Source organism: Taudactylus pleione, unplaced genomic scaffold, assembly GCF_031769625.1.
Source record: "Taudactylus pleione unplaced genomic scaffold, aTauple2 ptg000010l, whole genome shotgun sequence".
Taxonomy (NCBI): Eukaryota; Metazoa; Chordata; class Amphibia; order Anura; family Myobatrachidae; genus Taudactylus; species Taudactylus pleione.
In genome coordinates this window covers 6,007,914-6,027,618 of record NW_028284413.1, presented here as the reverse complement: position 1 = coordinate 6,027,618, position 19,705 = coordinate 6,007,914, and the positions used below count along the sequence as shown (strand labels likewise).

General features: G+C 40.7%; 1 protein-coding gene across 1 annotated transcript in view; it reads left to right on the top strand.

Moving 5' to 3' along the window:
- Window positions 1–14,344, top strand: part of LOC148542660 (titin-like) — a gene marked incomplete at its 5' end in the record, with an annotated part of 334,539 nt that extends 320,195 nt beyond the window's left edge. The window contains 3 exons of the mRNA XM_088467589.1: window positions 4,741–4,998; window positions 6,583–6,656; window positions 13,989–14,344. Of these exons, the coding sequence (XP_088323715.1) occupies window positions 4,741–4,998; window positions 6,583–6,656; window positions 13,989–14,093 (437 nt within the window). The remainder of the gene's footprint in view (window positions 1–4,740; window positions 4,999–6,582; window positions 6,657–13,988) is intronic.
- Window positions 14,345–19,705: the final 5,361 nt, after the last annotated feature.

Genomic DNA, 19,705 nt, shown 5'->3' with positions numbered 1-19,705 from the left:
ACTAGTCCTAACCCTCCCTCCTGGGATGCTGGCGGTTGGGATACTGGTACTGGGATCCTGACCTGTCGGGTGTTCAGCATCAGTATTTAGACTGTCGGCATCCGATTAGAAACATCTAAAACCCATAAACATTCTGCAGTCTCAAAAAATGGAACCTTTATAGCTACTAATTGAATAGAATAGATTAACGGCTACAAACATAGCTATTGGTATAATTTACAAAAGTTCACACAATTTAATCTAGTGTGGATTATACAGTACCTCAATAAATCCAGTGATTATAGCAGGATGCCAGATGTGATGAATAGGTTGAGTCCACTATACACATTATAATAGGTAACTTGCAAGTTAAAGTAGGTGTCTTGTGAAACGCCATCCCATAATAGGGAATGGAGATCCGCAGATAGATAATATTGCAGCTTAGTGCATACTGGCTGAGTTATGCGTTCTCCCACAGTACGGGGGATGTCATCAGCAGTGCAGCATTAGTTGTCCCACACAGGCAAAGTATGCTGCCGGACGATGTCTGTATTTGAGTTCACCAAAAGTCACCGGCATAGATGTCAGTCCGTGGTAGCTGGTAATGTTAAATAGAAAATATTGTATAGTAGCAGTGTAGGGTGATTTGTATGTGTTTTACTGATATAATTTTTATTGGTTTATATATACTCTCCATACAATACACCTGGCCCTATAAGTATTCCTCTGGTTTACTATATAATTCCTGTTCTATTAATATAGTTTATGTGCATATTTATGTATTATGGGAAAGTTCCGTATATATCTCATGGGACATATGGATGAGAATTAAGCTGCATACACACATAAAGATTTTCTGTCCAACCATCCAACTAGTTGATTGGTTGGAATGAAAATCTGGTAACGTATGGGAGTAACTGATGATCAGCAATTTGCTCCTACATGCCAGAAAACAGATGAAAATGGTTGTCAGTCAAGTTTGTTAAATGTTTGATCTAAACAATTTGTTCAAACAACAGTTTTTGTCCATTTTCTGGCTTTGGGAGCAAATTGTTGATTGTCATTTGCTTTCATACTTTACCAGATTTTCATTCCAACCAATCAACTAGTTGGATGGTTGGACAGAAAATCTTTATGCGTGTATGCAGCTTTAGAGTTTTCTTAAGCTATTTTAAAATATGTTAGAATTGTGGATAAAATAAACAGACCCTCAGAGGAGAGCAGCTGGAAGAATGGAGGAGTTTTTCCCTCTGAAAAACTCCCAACCAGTAAAGACGTCTGGAAAGGTCTGTAAGTGTTCACCATGTGCAGCCTATAGCCTATCACCACGCTCTTTCCACTACTGATATAATTCACAACAAACTTGACTAGCAGCTTTAGGCAGTTTGAGACCCATAATATTCTTCACCCCCTCTCACTGCAGCAACCCTTTATATTCAAACAATAGCTACGTGCTTCTATAGAAATTGTAATGGTGTGACAAGAAGCAGCTATAATTCTTTTTTATAAGCAACTTTCCAGAGCCAGGCAGTGAGGTCTATTTGTTTTAACTCAGGAGAAGCACAGCTTCTACAGAACCATTTAATTAACATATTTTAGTATTGAGTCTGAATTGGATAAATACCTTAGCTATTGCTATATTTAAAGATGTGTCCTGCTATATCTTTGCTCATAGCACGGCATTCTGGCTTCCCTGCTGTGGCATGTCAATACACATTATGGTGAGGCATGGCGCACTATATGCTGCAATAAACTACATGCCATGCAGTACTCATTCATATGCAGGCTGAAACACAGACATTAACTGAAACAGAAACAGCTGTGTAGTAGGCTTTAAGCTGGGTGAGGAACAGCCAAACTCTACTACAAAGGTGAGGTTGTGGAAGACAGTTTCTTGTCACAGGTCATGCACCATGGCAAAACTGAGCACAGCAACAAGACACAAGTTAGTCATATTGCATCAGCAAGGTCTCTCCCAGGCAAAGATTTCAAGATGCACAGTTCAAGCTCTTTTGAAGAAGCACAAAGAAATGGGCAATGTTGAAGACTGTAGATGCAGTGGTAGGCCAAGGAAACTTAGTGCATCAGATGAAATACACATCATGCTTACTTCCCTTCAGTGCCATTAACTCAGAACTGGCAGAAACCAGTGGGATCCAAGTACACCCATCTACTGTTTGGAGAAATCTGGCCAGAAGTGGTCTTCATGGAAGAATTGCAGAAAAATGGCAGCAGGTGCTCTGGATGGGATGTAGTTAATAGACCGGCGGACACGATGCCGCCGGTCTAAATCCTGACTCCTCCTTCCTGAAAAGGGACTTAAGATAGGCATCGAAATGCCAACACTTATCTTAATCCTGATGCCAGAACACCGATCCCCACCATCTCGATCGTCAGGGGTTAGGTTTAGGCACTGAAACAGAAGGCAGTTCTTTCACCCAATGGCTGGAGAGCGGTACAATAATGAGTGTTTGTACGCAACAGTGAAGCATGGTGGAGGTTTCTTGAAAGTTTGGGGCTGCTTTTCAGCAAATGGAGTTGGGGATTTGGTCAGGATTAATGATGCCCTCAATGCTGAGAAATACAGGCAGGTACTTATCCATCATGCAATAACATCAAGGAGGCATCTGATTGGCTCCAAATTTATTCAGCAGCAGAACAATGACCCCAAGAATACAGCCAATGTCATTAAGAACTATCTTCAGCGTGACGAAGAAGAAAGAGTCCTGGAAGTGATGATATGGCCCCCACAGAGACTTGATCTCAACATCATCAAATCTGTCTGGGATTACATGAAGAGACAGAAGGATATGCGTAAATCTATGTCCACAGAAGATCTGTGGTTAGTTCTCCAAGATGTTTGGAACAACCTCCCTGCCGAGTTCCTTCAAAAACTGTGTGCAGCTGTACCTAGAAGAGTTGATGCTGTTTTGAAGGCAAAGGGTGGTCATACCAAATATTGATTTTATTTAGATTTCTCTTCTGTTCATTCACTTTGCATTTTGTTAATTGATAAAAATAAACTATTAACACTTCTATTTTTGAAAGCATTCCTACTTTGCAGCATTTTTATCACACCAGCCTAAAATGTTTGCACAGTACTGTGTATATGCAGATTCTCTAGAGACAGAGGGACCTATTTATCCTTAAATATTTGTGGCATATTCTTCTAAAACACCCATTTTTGGGGGATACTCACAAATATCAGGTGTACCCCAGATGTAATATGGAGTGATTTCAGGCCCTCCATTTCCAACAGCAGCAGCAACCCTTATAAGTTTCTATTGGGGTTGGAAAGCTGACATTAGCTGCTGCAGCTTATAGGCTACACTTAGCAAAGTTTACCTGGAGAGGGTTCCTCCCTGGCAATGGCCATCACAAATGTGTGGTCAGTAGACTGCGCATTTGCATAAGTCCCAATGGAGGAGTGAAGAAACCACTGACCATTCATGCACGTTCACGTTTGTAGTTTGTAGTTCAGTCAGACTGACCAACTCAACGATTTTCATTAAGGGAATATGCAAAAATCATTTGTAGTTCAAAAAAATCGTTCATTACATTTAGTAAATGAACGATTTTAGTAAACGATTTTCATTCATTTTTCCCTTGAAAAAATTAATGAAAATCGTTTACTAAAAATCGTTCATTTACTAAATCGTTGTGTGTATGCAGCTTAACAAAATTGTTTTTATACTAAGTTGATATTTGTGTACTTATACTATAAATAATGTAGAACTCTCTGCTTAATAAAAAGCAATAATTAACCAGTCCTTCTATAAATCCAGAGTATTTCCCAATATAGGAAAAAACAGAGGGCACTCACCAAAGTAGTAATGCTTGTTTCATTTAATCATGTAGATATAATCCAAGCAGCCTCATCAACGTTTCAGTCCCGTAAAACCTTTGTCAAGATTGCAGCATATTATGCATCATGTAAACAACAGCAGCATACATCCAGCAGCATGCTTGTCACACATAGTGGAATTTGACCAATCAATACCAATTAATTTCTTAAACTTATGCACATTCTTCAGTTCAACTATATTTTAACCATATTTTTTGCTATTAATATATTCAAATTTTTAATGATTTTATTAAAGTTGCATTTTAATTGAAATTTAGTGCACCTCATACAGGCCTCTCTTCTGTCTTGTATTTAATAGTTTTTGTTTGTCTGTGGCAGCACACACTGTTCCTTAATAGACTTAGGGGTCTATTTACTAAGCCTTGGATGGAGATAAATTTGACGGTGATAAGGTGCCAGCTAACCTAACTGTCATTTTTAAAACACAGCCTGTGACATGGCAGTTATGAGCTGATTGGATGGTACCTTATCACCGTGGACTTTATCTCCATCCAAAGCTTAGTAAATGGACCCCAATATTTTCAAAGAATTTTATATAAATAGGGATTCCATTAATCTAAAATTTATACATATCTACGAATTCCGGTGCAATAGAACCTTTTTTTTCTCTCCAACTAATGAAATATATGGTCTGGTCTGGTGTCTCCAAGTCCTCCATCTGTGCTGGCATCAAAGAGAATAAATACATTTGGGTCTCATCAGTGTAGAGTTGTTGTTGGAGTCCAAAAAGTTGATTAGTTCAGGAGGGAGTAATTGTACAGAGAAAAGAGCGGTGGACTAAGGATGGAGCCTTGAACATTCCTAAACAGTTATATAATGAATGGCACAAGCAGCACTTATTTTGCCTTTAAGTATGGAGTAGATCAAAATGTAACAGTAGATTTCTTTCCTTTTAGAACCTGGAGTAGTAAAGAACCTGACCACACATAATATCACCACCACTTCTATATCTCTGGGCTGGCAGAAACCTGATGGAAATGCAAGTTATTATCTGATCCAAATAAAGGAAAATCCAATATACACTATCACCATTTCTACAAATAGCTCAACTATTGGAGACTTGACTCCTGGGAATATTTACACTTTTTTGGTGTCTGTTTTGGTTGATGGATCTAATATACAAGGAAACACCTCAGTAACATCTGCTCGCACAAGTGAGTATCTGGTAAAATAATTTTACAAAATAAAGAAATCCCGATTGTAAATTCTTCTGTACTTTGTTGCAACGGTATCATAGTCTGTCAGACACTGCACAATTACAAGAAGTGCTGGACTATTGGTAAGACAACATAAATCAAAGGCTCATCACATCAGTTCATGACCCGCAGACATGATGAATGCGCTTGAAGTTACTTTTGTATTATTATTATATTATTATTATTATTTAATTATTATTATCATCTATAATAAAGCACCAACATTTTTCAAGAAATGTAAATTTATAAGAGCTACACAGACAAAACTACTACTGATTGAGTGAGATACAGTATATGGTGTTTTGCTTCATTGGGAGCAAGCAGGTTAAAATAGCAGTAGATGGAAAGTTTAAAAGGGAAGACGGTTATCTAAGATCAGTTTGGTGAAAAACTTCTGAAAAGATCAGTTTTCTGTGACCTCATCTGTCTGACTATATAATAGAGTGAGGGTGAAAGCTCTAGAAAAGAAGAGGGATTTTGGATAAGTCCTGGAAATGTGCATGCAAGCTCACAGTAAGGGAATTAGTGAGTAATAGGTCTTAGATATATAGGGGTCTAGTTACTAAGCAGTGTTAGGAGACAGAGTGAAAAGTGATAAGTCTGTGATAAGGTGCCAGCCAATCAGCTCCCAACTGTCATCTCACAGGCTGTGTTTGAAAAATGACAGTTGGGAGCTGATTGGCTGGCACCTTATTACAGAGTTATCACTTTTCTCTCTGTCTCCTAACACTGCTTAGTAACTAGACCCCATAGTATCCTTATTGCAATAAAAAATATGCTATAAGCATATCATAATGTGGCCACATTCTACATATGCCATTTATAATTTTTTTAATAATAACTACACATTTCATAAAAAGATATGGATAATAAAAATTAGCAAAGAATGGTTGGGGTACAGGGGAGGGAGGATAGGGAGGCTCCCTAGGGCCAGCAGCAAGCTGTTATAGGTCACACAAGGGGAAGTAGTGAGTAAACAGCAATTAGTGAGCCTTTACCCATTATCAGAGACACACAGGATCAGAGTGAAGAGAACAGTGTAGGGAGATATAAAATGCTTTCCAAAACCTTCTACACACAGTATGAGAGAACATTTGAAGCAGCACATGTTTATTATTATTATTGTTATTATTTATTACCAGTTATTTATATAGCACACACATATTCAGCAGCGCTTTACAGAGAATATTTGTGCTTTCACATCAGTCCCTGCCCCAGTGGAGCTTCCCTACCACTTGCTCACACACATACACACTAGGTAATTTTTGTTTTACTTCTGGGAGCCAATTAATTTACTCGTGTGGGAAGAAACTGAAGTACACAGAAGAAACCCACGCAAGCACAATATACAAACTCCTCACAGGGCAGGGCCTTAGTGGCAATCAAACTCACAACCTCAGTGTTGTGAGGCAGTGACACTATTACACTGCCTGTGCTAGTACATGTTGTATTATTTCTATCACTATGCAGTAATCTGTTGCCTAGGAAAATTACTTTAAGTGAAACAAGCTACATAAAGTGTTTATGTCTCTTCTTTTGCAGATGCCTACAGTCTCATTGTTTCTTTTTCCTTTTCCACAAGAGATGAGAATCATAGTATCAGAATAATAAAAATGGTGAGTTATAGGAAACATAATTTCTTAAATGAATGTATACTATGTTTCTTATATAAATAGTTAGTCTTGAATATTCTAACAGAAAAAACGGTCTAACAGTATTGCGCGATGGGTAGTTCTGAAAACTTTCAGATGTGGAATTCCTCTCGATATGGTTCCAAAATGTGGAAAACAAATAAAAAAGTACAATGGTGTAATAACATTTATACACAAAGTCTCAACACCCTTCATGTCACTCTCCACAGGAAAGGGTGAAATAGTCCATATCCAAGAATATGTTTAACGTATCCAACTTCCGAAAAAGGGTACCCAGTGTGCAAAACAATATTCCATACAGTGAAAATGCTTACATGTATGCTTACTTGATATAAATGTGATGCATGCACGTAGCAGTTTCTTTAACTCTTCATTCAAACTCTGGGGTATATGATCATAATCTTCACAATGATATATATGACCAGCGTCAAAAAGAAAGGAAATTAAGAAATGGTATGGATGATGCAAATTAGAAGATATTTAATTATAAAAACAGAATGGGACAAAAAATGCATACCATATGTGGGCAATATCAATTGCACCATAGGTAGATGGAACCCGGATATATCACTACAGTGACAATGTTGGTCCAGATGCGTATGTAGTCCCCTTACTAAAATGACCCTCTATCAACGTGTTTCAATGTACTATGGCGTCTTTGTCAAGATGAGTGTCTTCTAAAACACAAGCTCAAACATGTTTCATATAGCCACCATGTTGTAATGGTGGAATAAAGTTGTTGTAATGGTGGAGTCAATCCAACTTTATTCCACCATTACAACATGGTGGCTATATGAAACGTGTTTGAGCTTGTGTTTTAGAAGACACTCATCTTGACAAAGATGCCACAGTGCATTGAAACACGTTGATAGAGGGTCATTTTAGTAAGGGGACTACATACCTATCTGGACCAACATTTTCACTGTAGTGATATACCCAGGTTCCATCTACCTACGGTGCAATTGATATTGTCCACATATGGTATGCACTTTTTGCCCCATTCTGTTTTTATAATTAAATATCTTCTAATTTGCATCATCCATACCATTTCTTAGTTTCCTTTCTTTTTGACTCTGGTCATATATATCATTGTGAGGATTATGATCATATACACTAGGGGTGTGCACCGGCCACTTTTCATGTTTTGTGTTTTGGTTTTGGATCTAGATCTTTCTTCGTGTTTTGGATCTGGATTGGTTTTGCCAAAACCACCCTTCTGTGTTTTAGGTTCTGGGTTTTGTGTTTTGGATCTGTATTTTTTATTTTTAAAAGCATAAAAACAGCTAAAATCACAGAATTTGTGGGTTTCTCTGCTCCTATGCTATTATTAACCTCAATAACCTTAATTTCCACTCATTTCCAGTCTATTCTGAACACCTCACACCTCACAATAGTGTTTTTATGTCCAAAAGGTTGCACCGAGGTAGCTGGATGACTATGCAAACTGACACGAGTGGGCGGCACAAACACGTGGCCCATCTAGGAGTGACACTGCAGTGGCAGACAGGATGGCAGTTTGAAAAACTAGGCCCCAAACAGTACATAATGCAAAGAAAAAAAAGAGGTGCAAGATGGAATTGTTCTTGGGCCCTCCCACCCACCCTTATGTTGTATAAACAGGACATGCACACTTTAACAAACCAATCATTTCAGCGCCAGGGTCTGCCACACGACTGTGGCTGAAATGATTGGTTCGTTTGGGCCCCCACAAAACAAGCTGGCAATTAATCTGTACCTGCACAAACTGGCTCTACGGAGGGAAGATGTCATCCTCATCCTCCACATCTACCGGTTCCTCACCCTGTTCAGTGTTGTGTACATTCTCATCCTCACAGAGTATTAATTCGTCCCCACTGGAATCCACCACCACAGGTCCCTCTGTACGTTCTGGAGGCTGGTCTCCCTGGAAGAGTTGATAATTCATTTTTATGAACATCATCTTCTCCACATTTTGTGGAAGCAACCTCCTACGCCTTTCGCTGACAAGGAGCCTGATTCAGAGCCGCTCGTAAGCGGCCGCTCGTTCGCTCCGAGCGATGTTTGCCCAACTGCGCATGCGTACGGATCGTTATACGCATGTGCGAACCAGTCAGTGTGGTCGAAATTCATGTGCTCGCAAAATAGCGAATGCCTTATAATTTGAGTGACAGAAAGAGGCGTATGTGGGTGATAACAGGGGAAGGTGCTTGAAAACAGGGAGTGGAGATCCGAACGCAGGCGTGCTTAAAGGTCAAAACGGGCGTTTTATGGGTGTGCATAATTAAAACAGCAGCGTCATTGACCACGTCACTGGGTTATTTTATAGTCAGAACTGCTCGCAAAATTGTGGTAGGAAAAACCAACCCCAAGAATAGCGAGCAGTTCATACCCTGGTCGATGTACTCGATAGATCTAATAAATAGCGGACATGACGTAGGATGCGAGCGGCAAGGGGGCGTATTTTTTCAAAAAACGACCGCAACTTTGGTTCGCTCGTTCAGACCTAGAGGCGTGAACAGACCGCAAAGAGCGAACGGTTGATTTGAATAGCCACCCCTATTTTCTGGACGAGCGAGCGCTAATTGCGTCCGGCTCTGAATCAGGCCCAAGGTTCCCGGCTGCACTAAACACTCTTTCGGACAACACACTGGAGGGGGGCAACTCAGGTAAAATAGAGCCAGTTTGTACAAGGGCCTCCAAATTGCATCTTTTTCCTGCCAGTACAGGTACGGACTGTCTGACATGCCTACTTGGATGATGTCACCGATGTAATCCTCCACCATTCTGTCAATGGTGACAGTATCATATACAGTGACAGTAGACTTGTCAGAAATTGTTGGCACGTCCTTCAGTCTGGACCAGATGTCCAAACCGGCCCTTGACTTATGACACAGGTGCACGCTTGGCGCTGCTGCTGTGTTGATGCACATGCGGCTACTGTGCATACATTTTGCACACAAACACAGAAAAAAAAGAATTGTTTATTTTTTGTGGAGTGCACTTTGGGGGTTACACCACCCTTTAACAGACTTATGGGAAACAGGCGCACGCTTGGCGCTGCTCTTTCGTTGATGCACGTGCAGCCACAGTGCACACAATTCACAAACACAGAAAATATTTTTTTATTTTGTTTGGAATGCACTTTGGGGGTTACACCACCCTTTAACAGATGAGCCAGCCGGCCCTTGATTTATAACACAGGCGCACGCTTGACGCTGCATGTGCGGCTACTGCGCATATATTTCATACACAAACACAGAAAAAAAGAAGAATTGTTTATTTTTTGTGGAGTGCACTTTGGGGGTTACACCACCCTTTAACAGACTTATGGGAAACAGGCGCACGCTTGGCGCTGCTCTTTCATTGATGCACGTGCAGCCACAGTGCACACAATTACCAAACACAGAAAATATTTTTTTATTTTGTTTGGAATGCACTTTGGGGGTTACACCACCCTTTAACAGATGAGCCAGCCGGCCCTTGATTTATAACACAGGCGCACGCTTGACGCTGCATGTGCGGCTACTGCGCATATATTTCATACACAAACACAGAAAAAAAGAAGAATTGTTTATTTTTTGTGGACTGCACTTTGGGGGTTACACCACCCTTTAACAGACTTATGGGACACAGGCACATGCTTGGTGCTGCTCCTTTGTTGATGCACGTACAGTGCACACAATTCACAAACACAGAAGAAAATGTTTTATTTTTCTTGTAGTGCACTTTGGGGGTTACAACACCCTTTAACAGACAGACACACACTTGTCGCTGCTGCTTTGAGGATGCAGGTGCGGCTACAGCCCACACAATTCACAAAGACAGAAAAAAAAAGATTTTTTTATTTTTTTTGGAGTGCACTTTGGGGGTCACAGCACCGTTTAACGGACAAGCCAGCCCGCCCTTTACTTATGACACAGGCGCACGCTTGGCGCTGCTCCTTTGTTGATGCACGTGCAACCACAGTGCACACAATTCACAAACACAGAAAATAATTCCTCCACCATTCTTTCAGTGGTGACAGTGTCATATGCAGTGACAGTAGACATGTCAGAAATTGTTGGCACGTCCTTCAGTCCGGACCAGATGTCCAAACCGGCCCTTGACTTATGACACAGGCGCACGCTTGGCGCTGCTGCTGTGTTGATGCACATGCGGCTACTGCGCACACATTTTGCACACAAACACAGAAAGAAAAAGAATTGTTTATTTTTGTGGAGTGCACATTGGGGGTTACACCACCTTTAACAGACTTATGGGACAACAGGTGCATGCTTGGTGCTGCTCCTTTGTTGATGCACGTGCAGCCACAGTGCACACAATTCACAAATACAAACAATATTTTTTTATTTTGTTTGGAGTGCACTTTGGGGGTTACACCACCCTTTAACAGTCAAGCCAGCCGGCCCTTTACTTATGACACAGGCGCACGCTTGGCGCTACTTTGTTGATGCACTTGCAGCCACAGTGCACACAATTCACAAACACAGAAAATTATTTTTTATTTTGTTTGGAGTGCACTTTGGGGGTTACAGCACCCTTTAACAGACAAGCCAGCCGGCCCGTTACTTATGGGACACAGGCGCACGCTTGGCGCTGCTTCTTTGTTGATGCACGTGCAACCACAGTGCACACAATTCACAAACACAGAAAATATTTTTTTATTTTGTTTGGAATGCACTTTGGGGGTTACACCACCCTTTAACAGATGAGCCAGCCGGCCCTTGATTTATAACACAGGCGCACGCTTGACGCTGCATGTGCGGCTACTGCGCATATATTTCATACACAAACACAGAAAAAAAGAAGAATTGTTTATTTTTTGTGGAGTGCACTTTGGGGGTTACACCACCCTTTAACAGACTTATGGGAAACAGGCGCACGCTTGGCGCTGCTCTTTCGTTGATGCACGTGCAGCCACAGTGCACACAATTACCAAACACAGAAAATATTTTTTTATTTTGTTTGGAATGCACTTTGGGGGTTACACCACCCTTTAACAGATGAGCCAGCCAGCCCTTGATTTATAACACAGGCGCACACTTGACGCTGCATGTGCGGCTACTGCGCATATATTTCATACACAAACACAGAAAAAAAGAAGAATTGTTTATTTTTTGTGGACTGCACTTTGGGGGTTACACCACCCTTTAACAGACTTATGGGACACAGGCACATGCTTGGTGCTGCTCCTTTGTTGATGCACGTACAGTGCACACAATTCACAAACACAGAAGAAAATGTTTTATTTTTCTTGTAGTGCACTTTGGGGGTTACAACACCCTTTAACAGACAGACACACGCTTGTCGCTGCTGCTTTGAGGATGCAGGTGCGGCTACAGCCCACACAATTCACAAAGACAGAAAAAAAAAGATTTTTTTATTTTTTTTGGAGTGCACTTTGGGGGTCACAGCACCGTTTAACGGACAAGCCAGCCCGCCCTTTACTTATGACACAGGCGCACGCTTGGCGCTGCTCCTTTGTTGATGCACGTGCAACCACAGTGCACACAATTCACAAACACAGAAAATAATTCCTCCACCATTCTTTCAGTGGTGACAGTGTCATATGCAGTGACAGTAGACATGTCAGAAATTGTTGGCACGTCCTTCAGTCCGGACCAGATGTCCAAACCGGCCCTTGACTTATGACACAGGCGCACGCTTGGCGCTGCTGCTGTGTTGATGCACATGCGGCTACTGCGCACACATTTTGCACACAAACACAGAAAGAAAAAGAATTGTTTATTTTTGTGGAGTGCACATTGGGGGTTACACCACCTTTAACAGACTTATGGGACAACAGGTGCATGCTTGGTGCTGCTCCTTTGTTGATGCACGTGCAGCCACAGTGCACACAATTCACAAATACAAACAATATTTTTTTATTTTGTTTGGAGTGCACTTTGGGGGTTACACCACCCTTTAACAGTCAAGCCAGCCGGCCCTTTACTTATGACACAGGCGCACGCTTGGCGCTACTTTGTTGATGCACTTGCAGCCACAGTGCACACAATTCACAAACACAGAAAATTATTTTTTATTTTGTTTGGAGTGCACTTTGGGGGTTACAGCACCCTTTAACAGACAAGCCAGCCGGCCCGTTACTTATGGGACACAGGCGCACGCTTGGCGCTGCTCCTTTGTTGATGCACATGCAACCACAGTGCACACAATTCACAAACACAGAAAATTATTTTTTATTTTGTTTGGAGTGCACTTCAGGGGTTACAGCATCCTTTAACGGTCAAGCCAGCTGGCCCTTTACTTATGACACAGGAGCACGCTTGGCGTTACTTTGTTGATGCACGTGTGGCTACTGCGCACACAATTCACAAACACAGAAAAAAAAAAATTTTTTGGAGTGCACTTTGGGGGAGCACCCCTGATGCACAGATCACCCCCTGGACAACACTACAGCACCCCTCTAGGACTACAGCCTTTATGGGACACTGCACAACACAGCCCAGCCAGCCCCTATGACAGTAGCACAACACAGCCCAGCCAGCCCCTATGGACAACAGCAGCACAACACAGCCCAGTCAGCCCCTATGGACTGAGTGGTCACAGCCCCTATGGACAACAGCAGCACAACACAGCCCAGCCAGCCCTACCTCCCTCTTCACTGTCCACAGCTGGAGTGAGAAATGGCGCCGATGCGGGGACCTTTTATAGAACCCAAAACCTGCGAGATGCGGGAGGCGGGATGATGATGTTTTGCCTTGATTTCAGCTCCGAGTCAGGCGGGAAAAGTCGAGCCTGACTCGGTGACGACTCGGATCGGGGGGGCTTGGGGGGGTTCGGATTTCAGAAATCCGAACCCGCTCATCCCTAATATACACCAGAGTGTGAATGAAGAGTTAAAGAAACTGCTACGTGCAAGCATCACTTTTATATGAAGTAAGCATACATGTAAGCATTTTCACATGTATGGAATGTCATTTTGCACACTGGGTCCCCTTTCTCGGAAGTTGGATACATTAAAAATATTCTTGGATATGGACTATTTCACCCTTTCCTGTGGAGAGTGACACGAAGGGTGTTGAGACTTTGTGTATAAACGTTATCACACCATTGTACTTTTTTATTTATGTTTTCCACATATTGGCAACCATATTGGGAGGAATTCCACATTTGAAAGTTTTCGGAACTACCCATCGCGCAATACTGTTTAGACCGTTTATTCTGTTTGTATTTTGTGCATATAAGTTGGTGACTTATTTTACGGCCTTATTTTGCTGCTTGGGGAGTGCAGCACCAGAGGTCAGAATCTTTTTTCTGTACTGTAGTCTTAAATATTCTGTTTTCTTTTCACAGATCAACAGTCTTCTTCAATCTAAACTTGTTAATCAGAATGTGACAGCTGTCTGGGGACCGGAAACATTAATAAGCAATTCACATGAAATCATCAGATCCACTTGAAATACCTTCTCAAAGTGCAGAAACATTCTCAATATTTAGGAAAAAATGTAAAATGAATTGAAGGATCTCTTATTTTAAGAACAAAGCATGTACTTTATTCAATTTTATGGCTCTACAAATAAGATTAACATTCTTATGATATTCCTGTTTACTAAACCTAAGGCTGCACTTACAGTACCATTTGCATATTAAAATAAAAAATATTTGAGCATATTGTTATATGCAGTGAAATAAATGCATTATTTGGATAACTATGTTTCCTACTCATCTGTGACTGAATGTAAATTATAGAATAATTTATTATTCAAATGAAAGGTTTGAATTTTGGGCTTAAGATCTGAAAATTGGCTATAATCAAGGTAAAGGGGGGCATCCACTACACGATTTTAGCAGGCGATTGAACGATAACAATGTCGTTATCGTTCAATCGTTTAAAAAACGTTTATAAATTGTGCAGTGTTCGGTCGTTAACGATCAACGTTTCGCGCTTCCGCTGGTCGTTTGTTCGTCTCGTCAGTCGACCGAACATGCAGGTCAATTTCACTTGATCTATTAAAGATCGTTTGCAAGTCGTTCAGAATGAAAGATAAAATTTCAAGGGAAAAAAATCAAGGGAAAATCGTTTAGAGATTGGACAGGGAGTAGATCGTCTAGTGGATGTGTCCCTTTAGATATTTTCACCAGCTTTTATCCCTTAGTAAGGGCCATATCCAATTAGCCTTGATAATGCAAAAGCTTAACATGTGTTAAGTTTTCGCATATTTTGGTGCGATAATTTTACATCTTTTGCCAATGCACGCTCCCGTTTCTCGCACTATCCTATCCTAAAGGCGCAGTGCAGCATTTGCCCGAAAACTGTCCGTGGTGTAACCTATGAAAAGTACATCTGAAAATGGAGAAATCAGCTTGTACCCCATAAAAAGTCAAACTAAGATAGGCCAATAGTGTATTAGTGGCCAAGGAATTGGGGGACTTAAATTGTGTCAAATGGCAGTTATATGCATTTTTCTGTAACAGTGAAAAAATTATAAAAAACTTTTTTTGTGGCCCAAAACAAATGCTGTAGTTAATTAAGGTGTACATTAAAATGGGTTTAAGTATATTTTTGTAATTGAAAGGCATTTTTGAAACATTTTAAAAATACACCTGTAATCGTAAAAAAAAATGTTTGTCCCATCCATACAGCCCTCCAAAATACCTATCTCAGTACTGTAAACCCATTTTCCAACACCTTTTTTTACACCAAAAATGATATGTCATTATTAGCCAAATTAAGCTAATTAAAAGTTATTTTTGTCTAATTAGTTATTAAGGGGGGTGTCCAAGGGGTTCTGAACCAAGCCCCGACATTTTAGCCAAAAATAGGGATTTTGCACAACTTTTCAACTGTTTTGAGATGGTGAAAACTTTTCTTTTCTCTATGAATAATTCAAATGTGCGAAAAGCCATAGCTAATAGGATAACGAAATACACATTTTGTGTGAAAAGTTAGCAAACACGGCTTATCATAGCTAATTGGATATGACCCTGAGTCTAAACTTTCGGTGTAGCTAGGCAGGTGATGTGTCAAATCAACAAATACCTGTCAAATAATTAGAGATCACATGACAGTGACTGCTTGCTCATCAAGACAATAGTTCTGTCTTAAAAAGGGCACTCACGGAATAAATTCCTTTAAACTTTGCAGAAATTTTGGCCTTGGTCTATATACTAAGCTTTGGACGGAGGTAAAGTGGATGGAGATAAAGTTCCAATTTAACTGTCACTTTACTGACTGTGTTTGAAAAATGACAGTTAGGAGCTGATTGATACTTTATCTCCATGGCTTAGTACATAAACCCTCAAGTCTTATTGTTCATTCTGTTCATTATACTACTATTCTTATTTACAAATTACAGATGTGTCCTTACCGGGTGTCCGCATGCCATATGGCGTATGTCGCCCGGTGCTACTGAGAAGCTCCCAGGGGAGTAGTGTACTGTGGGCCTGATTCAGACCCGGATGCTATGCTGTGCTCGCTCGTATTGAGTGATTTTTCGCAATCTGCGCATGGGTATGGTTCGCAATGCGCGTGCGCGAAGCAGTCATTGCGATGGGAAAGTGCTCGCCCATAGCCCTGCAGTCGGGCCGCTATATTGAGTGACAGTACCGTTTGTGGGTGGTAACAGGGGAAGGTGCTTGTAAACGGGGGTGTGGATGTGTAAACGCAGGCGTGCCCGACCGTCAGAACGGCGTTTAATGGGTGTGCATAATTAGCAAAGTAGCGTCATTACACACGTAACTGAGTTGTATATTAGCCTGAACTGCTCGCAATGTTGTGGTGAGAAAAGACTACCACAAGCGCTGCGAGCAGCTCCGATGGCTCAATGTTCCCGATTAATCCTACAACTGCCGGAGATGACGTGTGTTGCAAAGGGGCGTCTTTATACAGGTGTGAGCGCATAGTGTGGCCGCTTGCTATTAACTAGTGGGCGGCTTTACGCAATGCAGTGCGAGCACATGATTTAAATAGCCGGCCCCTTTTAGCCAGTGAGCGGCCGCAAATAGCGTACGGATCTGAATCAGGCCTTGTATTTTTAATTTTATTTTGCATCTTAGTCACATCACAAATGCAGTGAAAAGCAACTCACAGTGTTCCAGAAATTTTACTCTGTGACTTTACCCACACATGATTTGGTTTTACAAACGTACAATGTCACAGATGAAGCAAAGCGGAACTTGGGGGCATATTCAATTGTGTGCGAGAATAGCAAAAATCCCGCACCTGGAGGTTTTCCCTGCAGGTGCGGGTTTTTTGCTATTCTATTAGGTGCGTGGTTTTTTAAAAACATGCATCGGGAGGTTTTTTTTTCACGCATATCCTGAGCAAGCGTGATTTTTCCTAAAATTGAAGATTTAAGGAAAAATAACCAGGACTTGCTCTGACACCCCCGCGGCGCCCCCCCTGAGGACTAATTAAGCAATTGGAAGTATCCAGTTAGCATAATTAGTCCTTAATTAATCACCTTCCGAAGCTCTGTCTTCTGCATCTTCTTCTGCATCCAGCGTCGGGAGCCGGCTCTTCTGCAGCAGGGTGAGTATGTCAGTGTGTGTGGTGTATGTACTGTAAGTGTGTATGAGTGAGTGAGTCTGTGTGTGTGTGTGCATGAGTGTGAGTGTGTGTGTGTGTGTGTGAGACCCCCGGTGCTGTGTGTGTGGCCCCCCCGAAATGGGCGCTGGGAGAACTACATCTCCCAGCAGCCCTTGCTCCTCCCATCAGCCCCTGGGACTCCCAACAGCCCCCTCTCCAGTAAGAAGAGAGAGGGGAAGCCACTGGGAGCCGCAGAGACCCCCTGCCAGATAGGTGTTTTTTATTTTTTATTTTACGCGGCGCAGGGTTTTCAGAGCTGAAAACCCAGCGACCACTATTTTTTTAATTGAATACCGCGGATAGCAGGAGTGCACATACCCACGGTATTCCGGAATTGGGCGCGAGGTGCATGAGGTTTTTAACTCGCTAAACCTCGCACCCAATTGTATATACCCCATAGAGTTAGAAAAAGCCACGGCTAATTGCATTGAAGCTCTTATTACACATAGATGTACTCATTTCAAGCACTAAATTGATCACTTTAAGCTAGTAAGAAAGCAACAGTAAGAAAGGACACACCTGTACGCTGACACTATTCTCTAACACACACATCACAATAAAGTTCATGTTAGCAGCGAGAGGTGTGATTCCATACAAGACATTAGAATATAGTTAAAAAAAAGTTCATAAACCAACTATTATGAGAAAATCCATATTTTAATTTTGCAATCAAATGACAGGCTTTGTGGTTCTCCTGAGTGGAATAAGTTACTACAGATTGAGTCTTCCATATCCAAAATGCTTAGGACCAGGGGAATTTTGGATAACGGAATATTCCGTATTTTGGAATATTTGCACATCATAATGAAATATCATGGGAATGCGACACCAATATACACACATAATGCATTTATGTGTTATATACACATTATACACACAGCCTGCAGGTAATTTTATACGATATTTTCAATAATTTTGTGGCTCAAGCAAAGTTGGTGTACATACATGAAATTCATTTATGTTTCATATGCACCTTATACACAAAGCCTGAAGGTAATTTTATACAATATTTTTAATAATTTGTGCCTTAGACAAAGTATTGTAAAAAGTAATACACAACTTTTATTGTTACACACAAGGAGGGTTAATTACACAGGTCTGCAGTGAAAAAGCTTTTTTAACGAATTTATGTGCTACAGGTTGATTCTCCCATATCCAAATATTCCGAAATACGGAATATTTGGAAATACATAATTTTTTGGGCTTGACTGGGATAATGAAACTTTGATTTTTGATGGTTCAATGTACACAAACTTTGTCTAAGGCACAAATCATTAAAAATATTGTATAAAAGTACCTTCAGGCTGTTTGTACAGAGTGTATATGAAACATAACTGAATTTTATGTATGTACACAAACTTTGTTTAAAGCACAAAATTATTGAAATTATTGTATAAAATTACATTCAGGCTGTGTGTATAAGGTGTATATAACACATAAATGCATTCTGTGCATATATTTGGGTCCCATTCCTAAGATATTTCATTATGGTATGCAAATATTCCAAAATACGGAATATTCCATTATACAAAATACCCCTGGTCCCAAGCATTTTGGATATCGGAGACTCAACCTTTACATATAGATTTTTTTGGTTTCTGAACACAAAAATGACTCCCGATTTGGCATATCACATCATGTTTTTCTGGAAAACGTGTATTTATGAATAAGTCATTTTTTTTCATACTTTAAGTAATACATGTATTCTGCCTGCATTTTTTATAAAACATTGTCATAAATGAATTCAGTCGGTAGTATAGAACATTGCAATTCAGTTCTCATCATAAAACTTCCCCCCGACCAGTGCCAGATTAAGGTCCACATGGTCCTGGAGCTGAAATTTACAAAGGGCCTAAACCCCATACTGTCTAAAGGAACATTGCACACATACAACAACTACAACTACAAGGTGAGCTGGTGAAAGTGGAATAGCAGAGCTAAAAATTTAGATTGGCAAAAAAAACAATTGGCCGCCTCGAAAAAGTTTAGAAATTTGAAAAAATAATGTCATCAAACCCAGTTTAGTAGATCCAAATAAAGTTTTACTTCCACCTCTACATATAAAATTAGGACTGATGAAACAATTTGTAAAAGCACTGCCTAAAGATGGAGAAACATTAAAATATCTTTGCACCAAATTCCCTAACTTATCCGATGCTAAACTGAAGGAAGACATTTATTATTACTAAAGTAAATCATTAAGTTTAAAAAAATTAACAAGCAAGGGTATTGTGCTTCATTTAGACATTAATTAAACTGCAACCTTCATCAGTATCAGAAATAATCAAATGGTAAGTACTAGAGTACCAGAGAGACTGCCAGTGCTTCTACTATCCAACAGTTATGTGTAACATCGAATGGCAAAAGAGAGAGCAGAGAGATCCTGTACTGATAGGTAAGAACAGATGCTTCTGCTGTCCACAGTGGACAGTGGCCTATCTGTAATGGGTGCAGGGTGTGCGTACACATGGGCTCACACTAT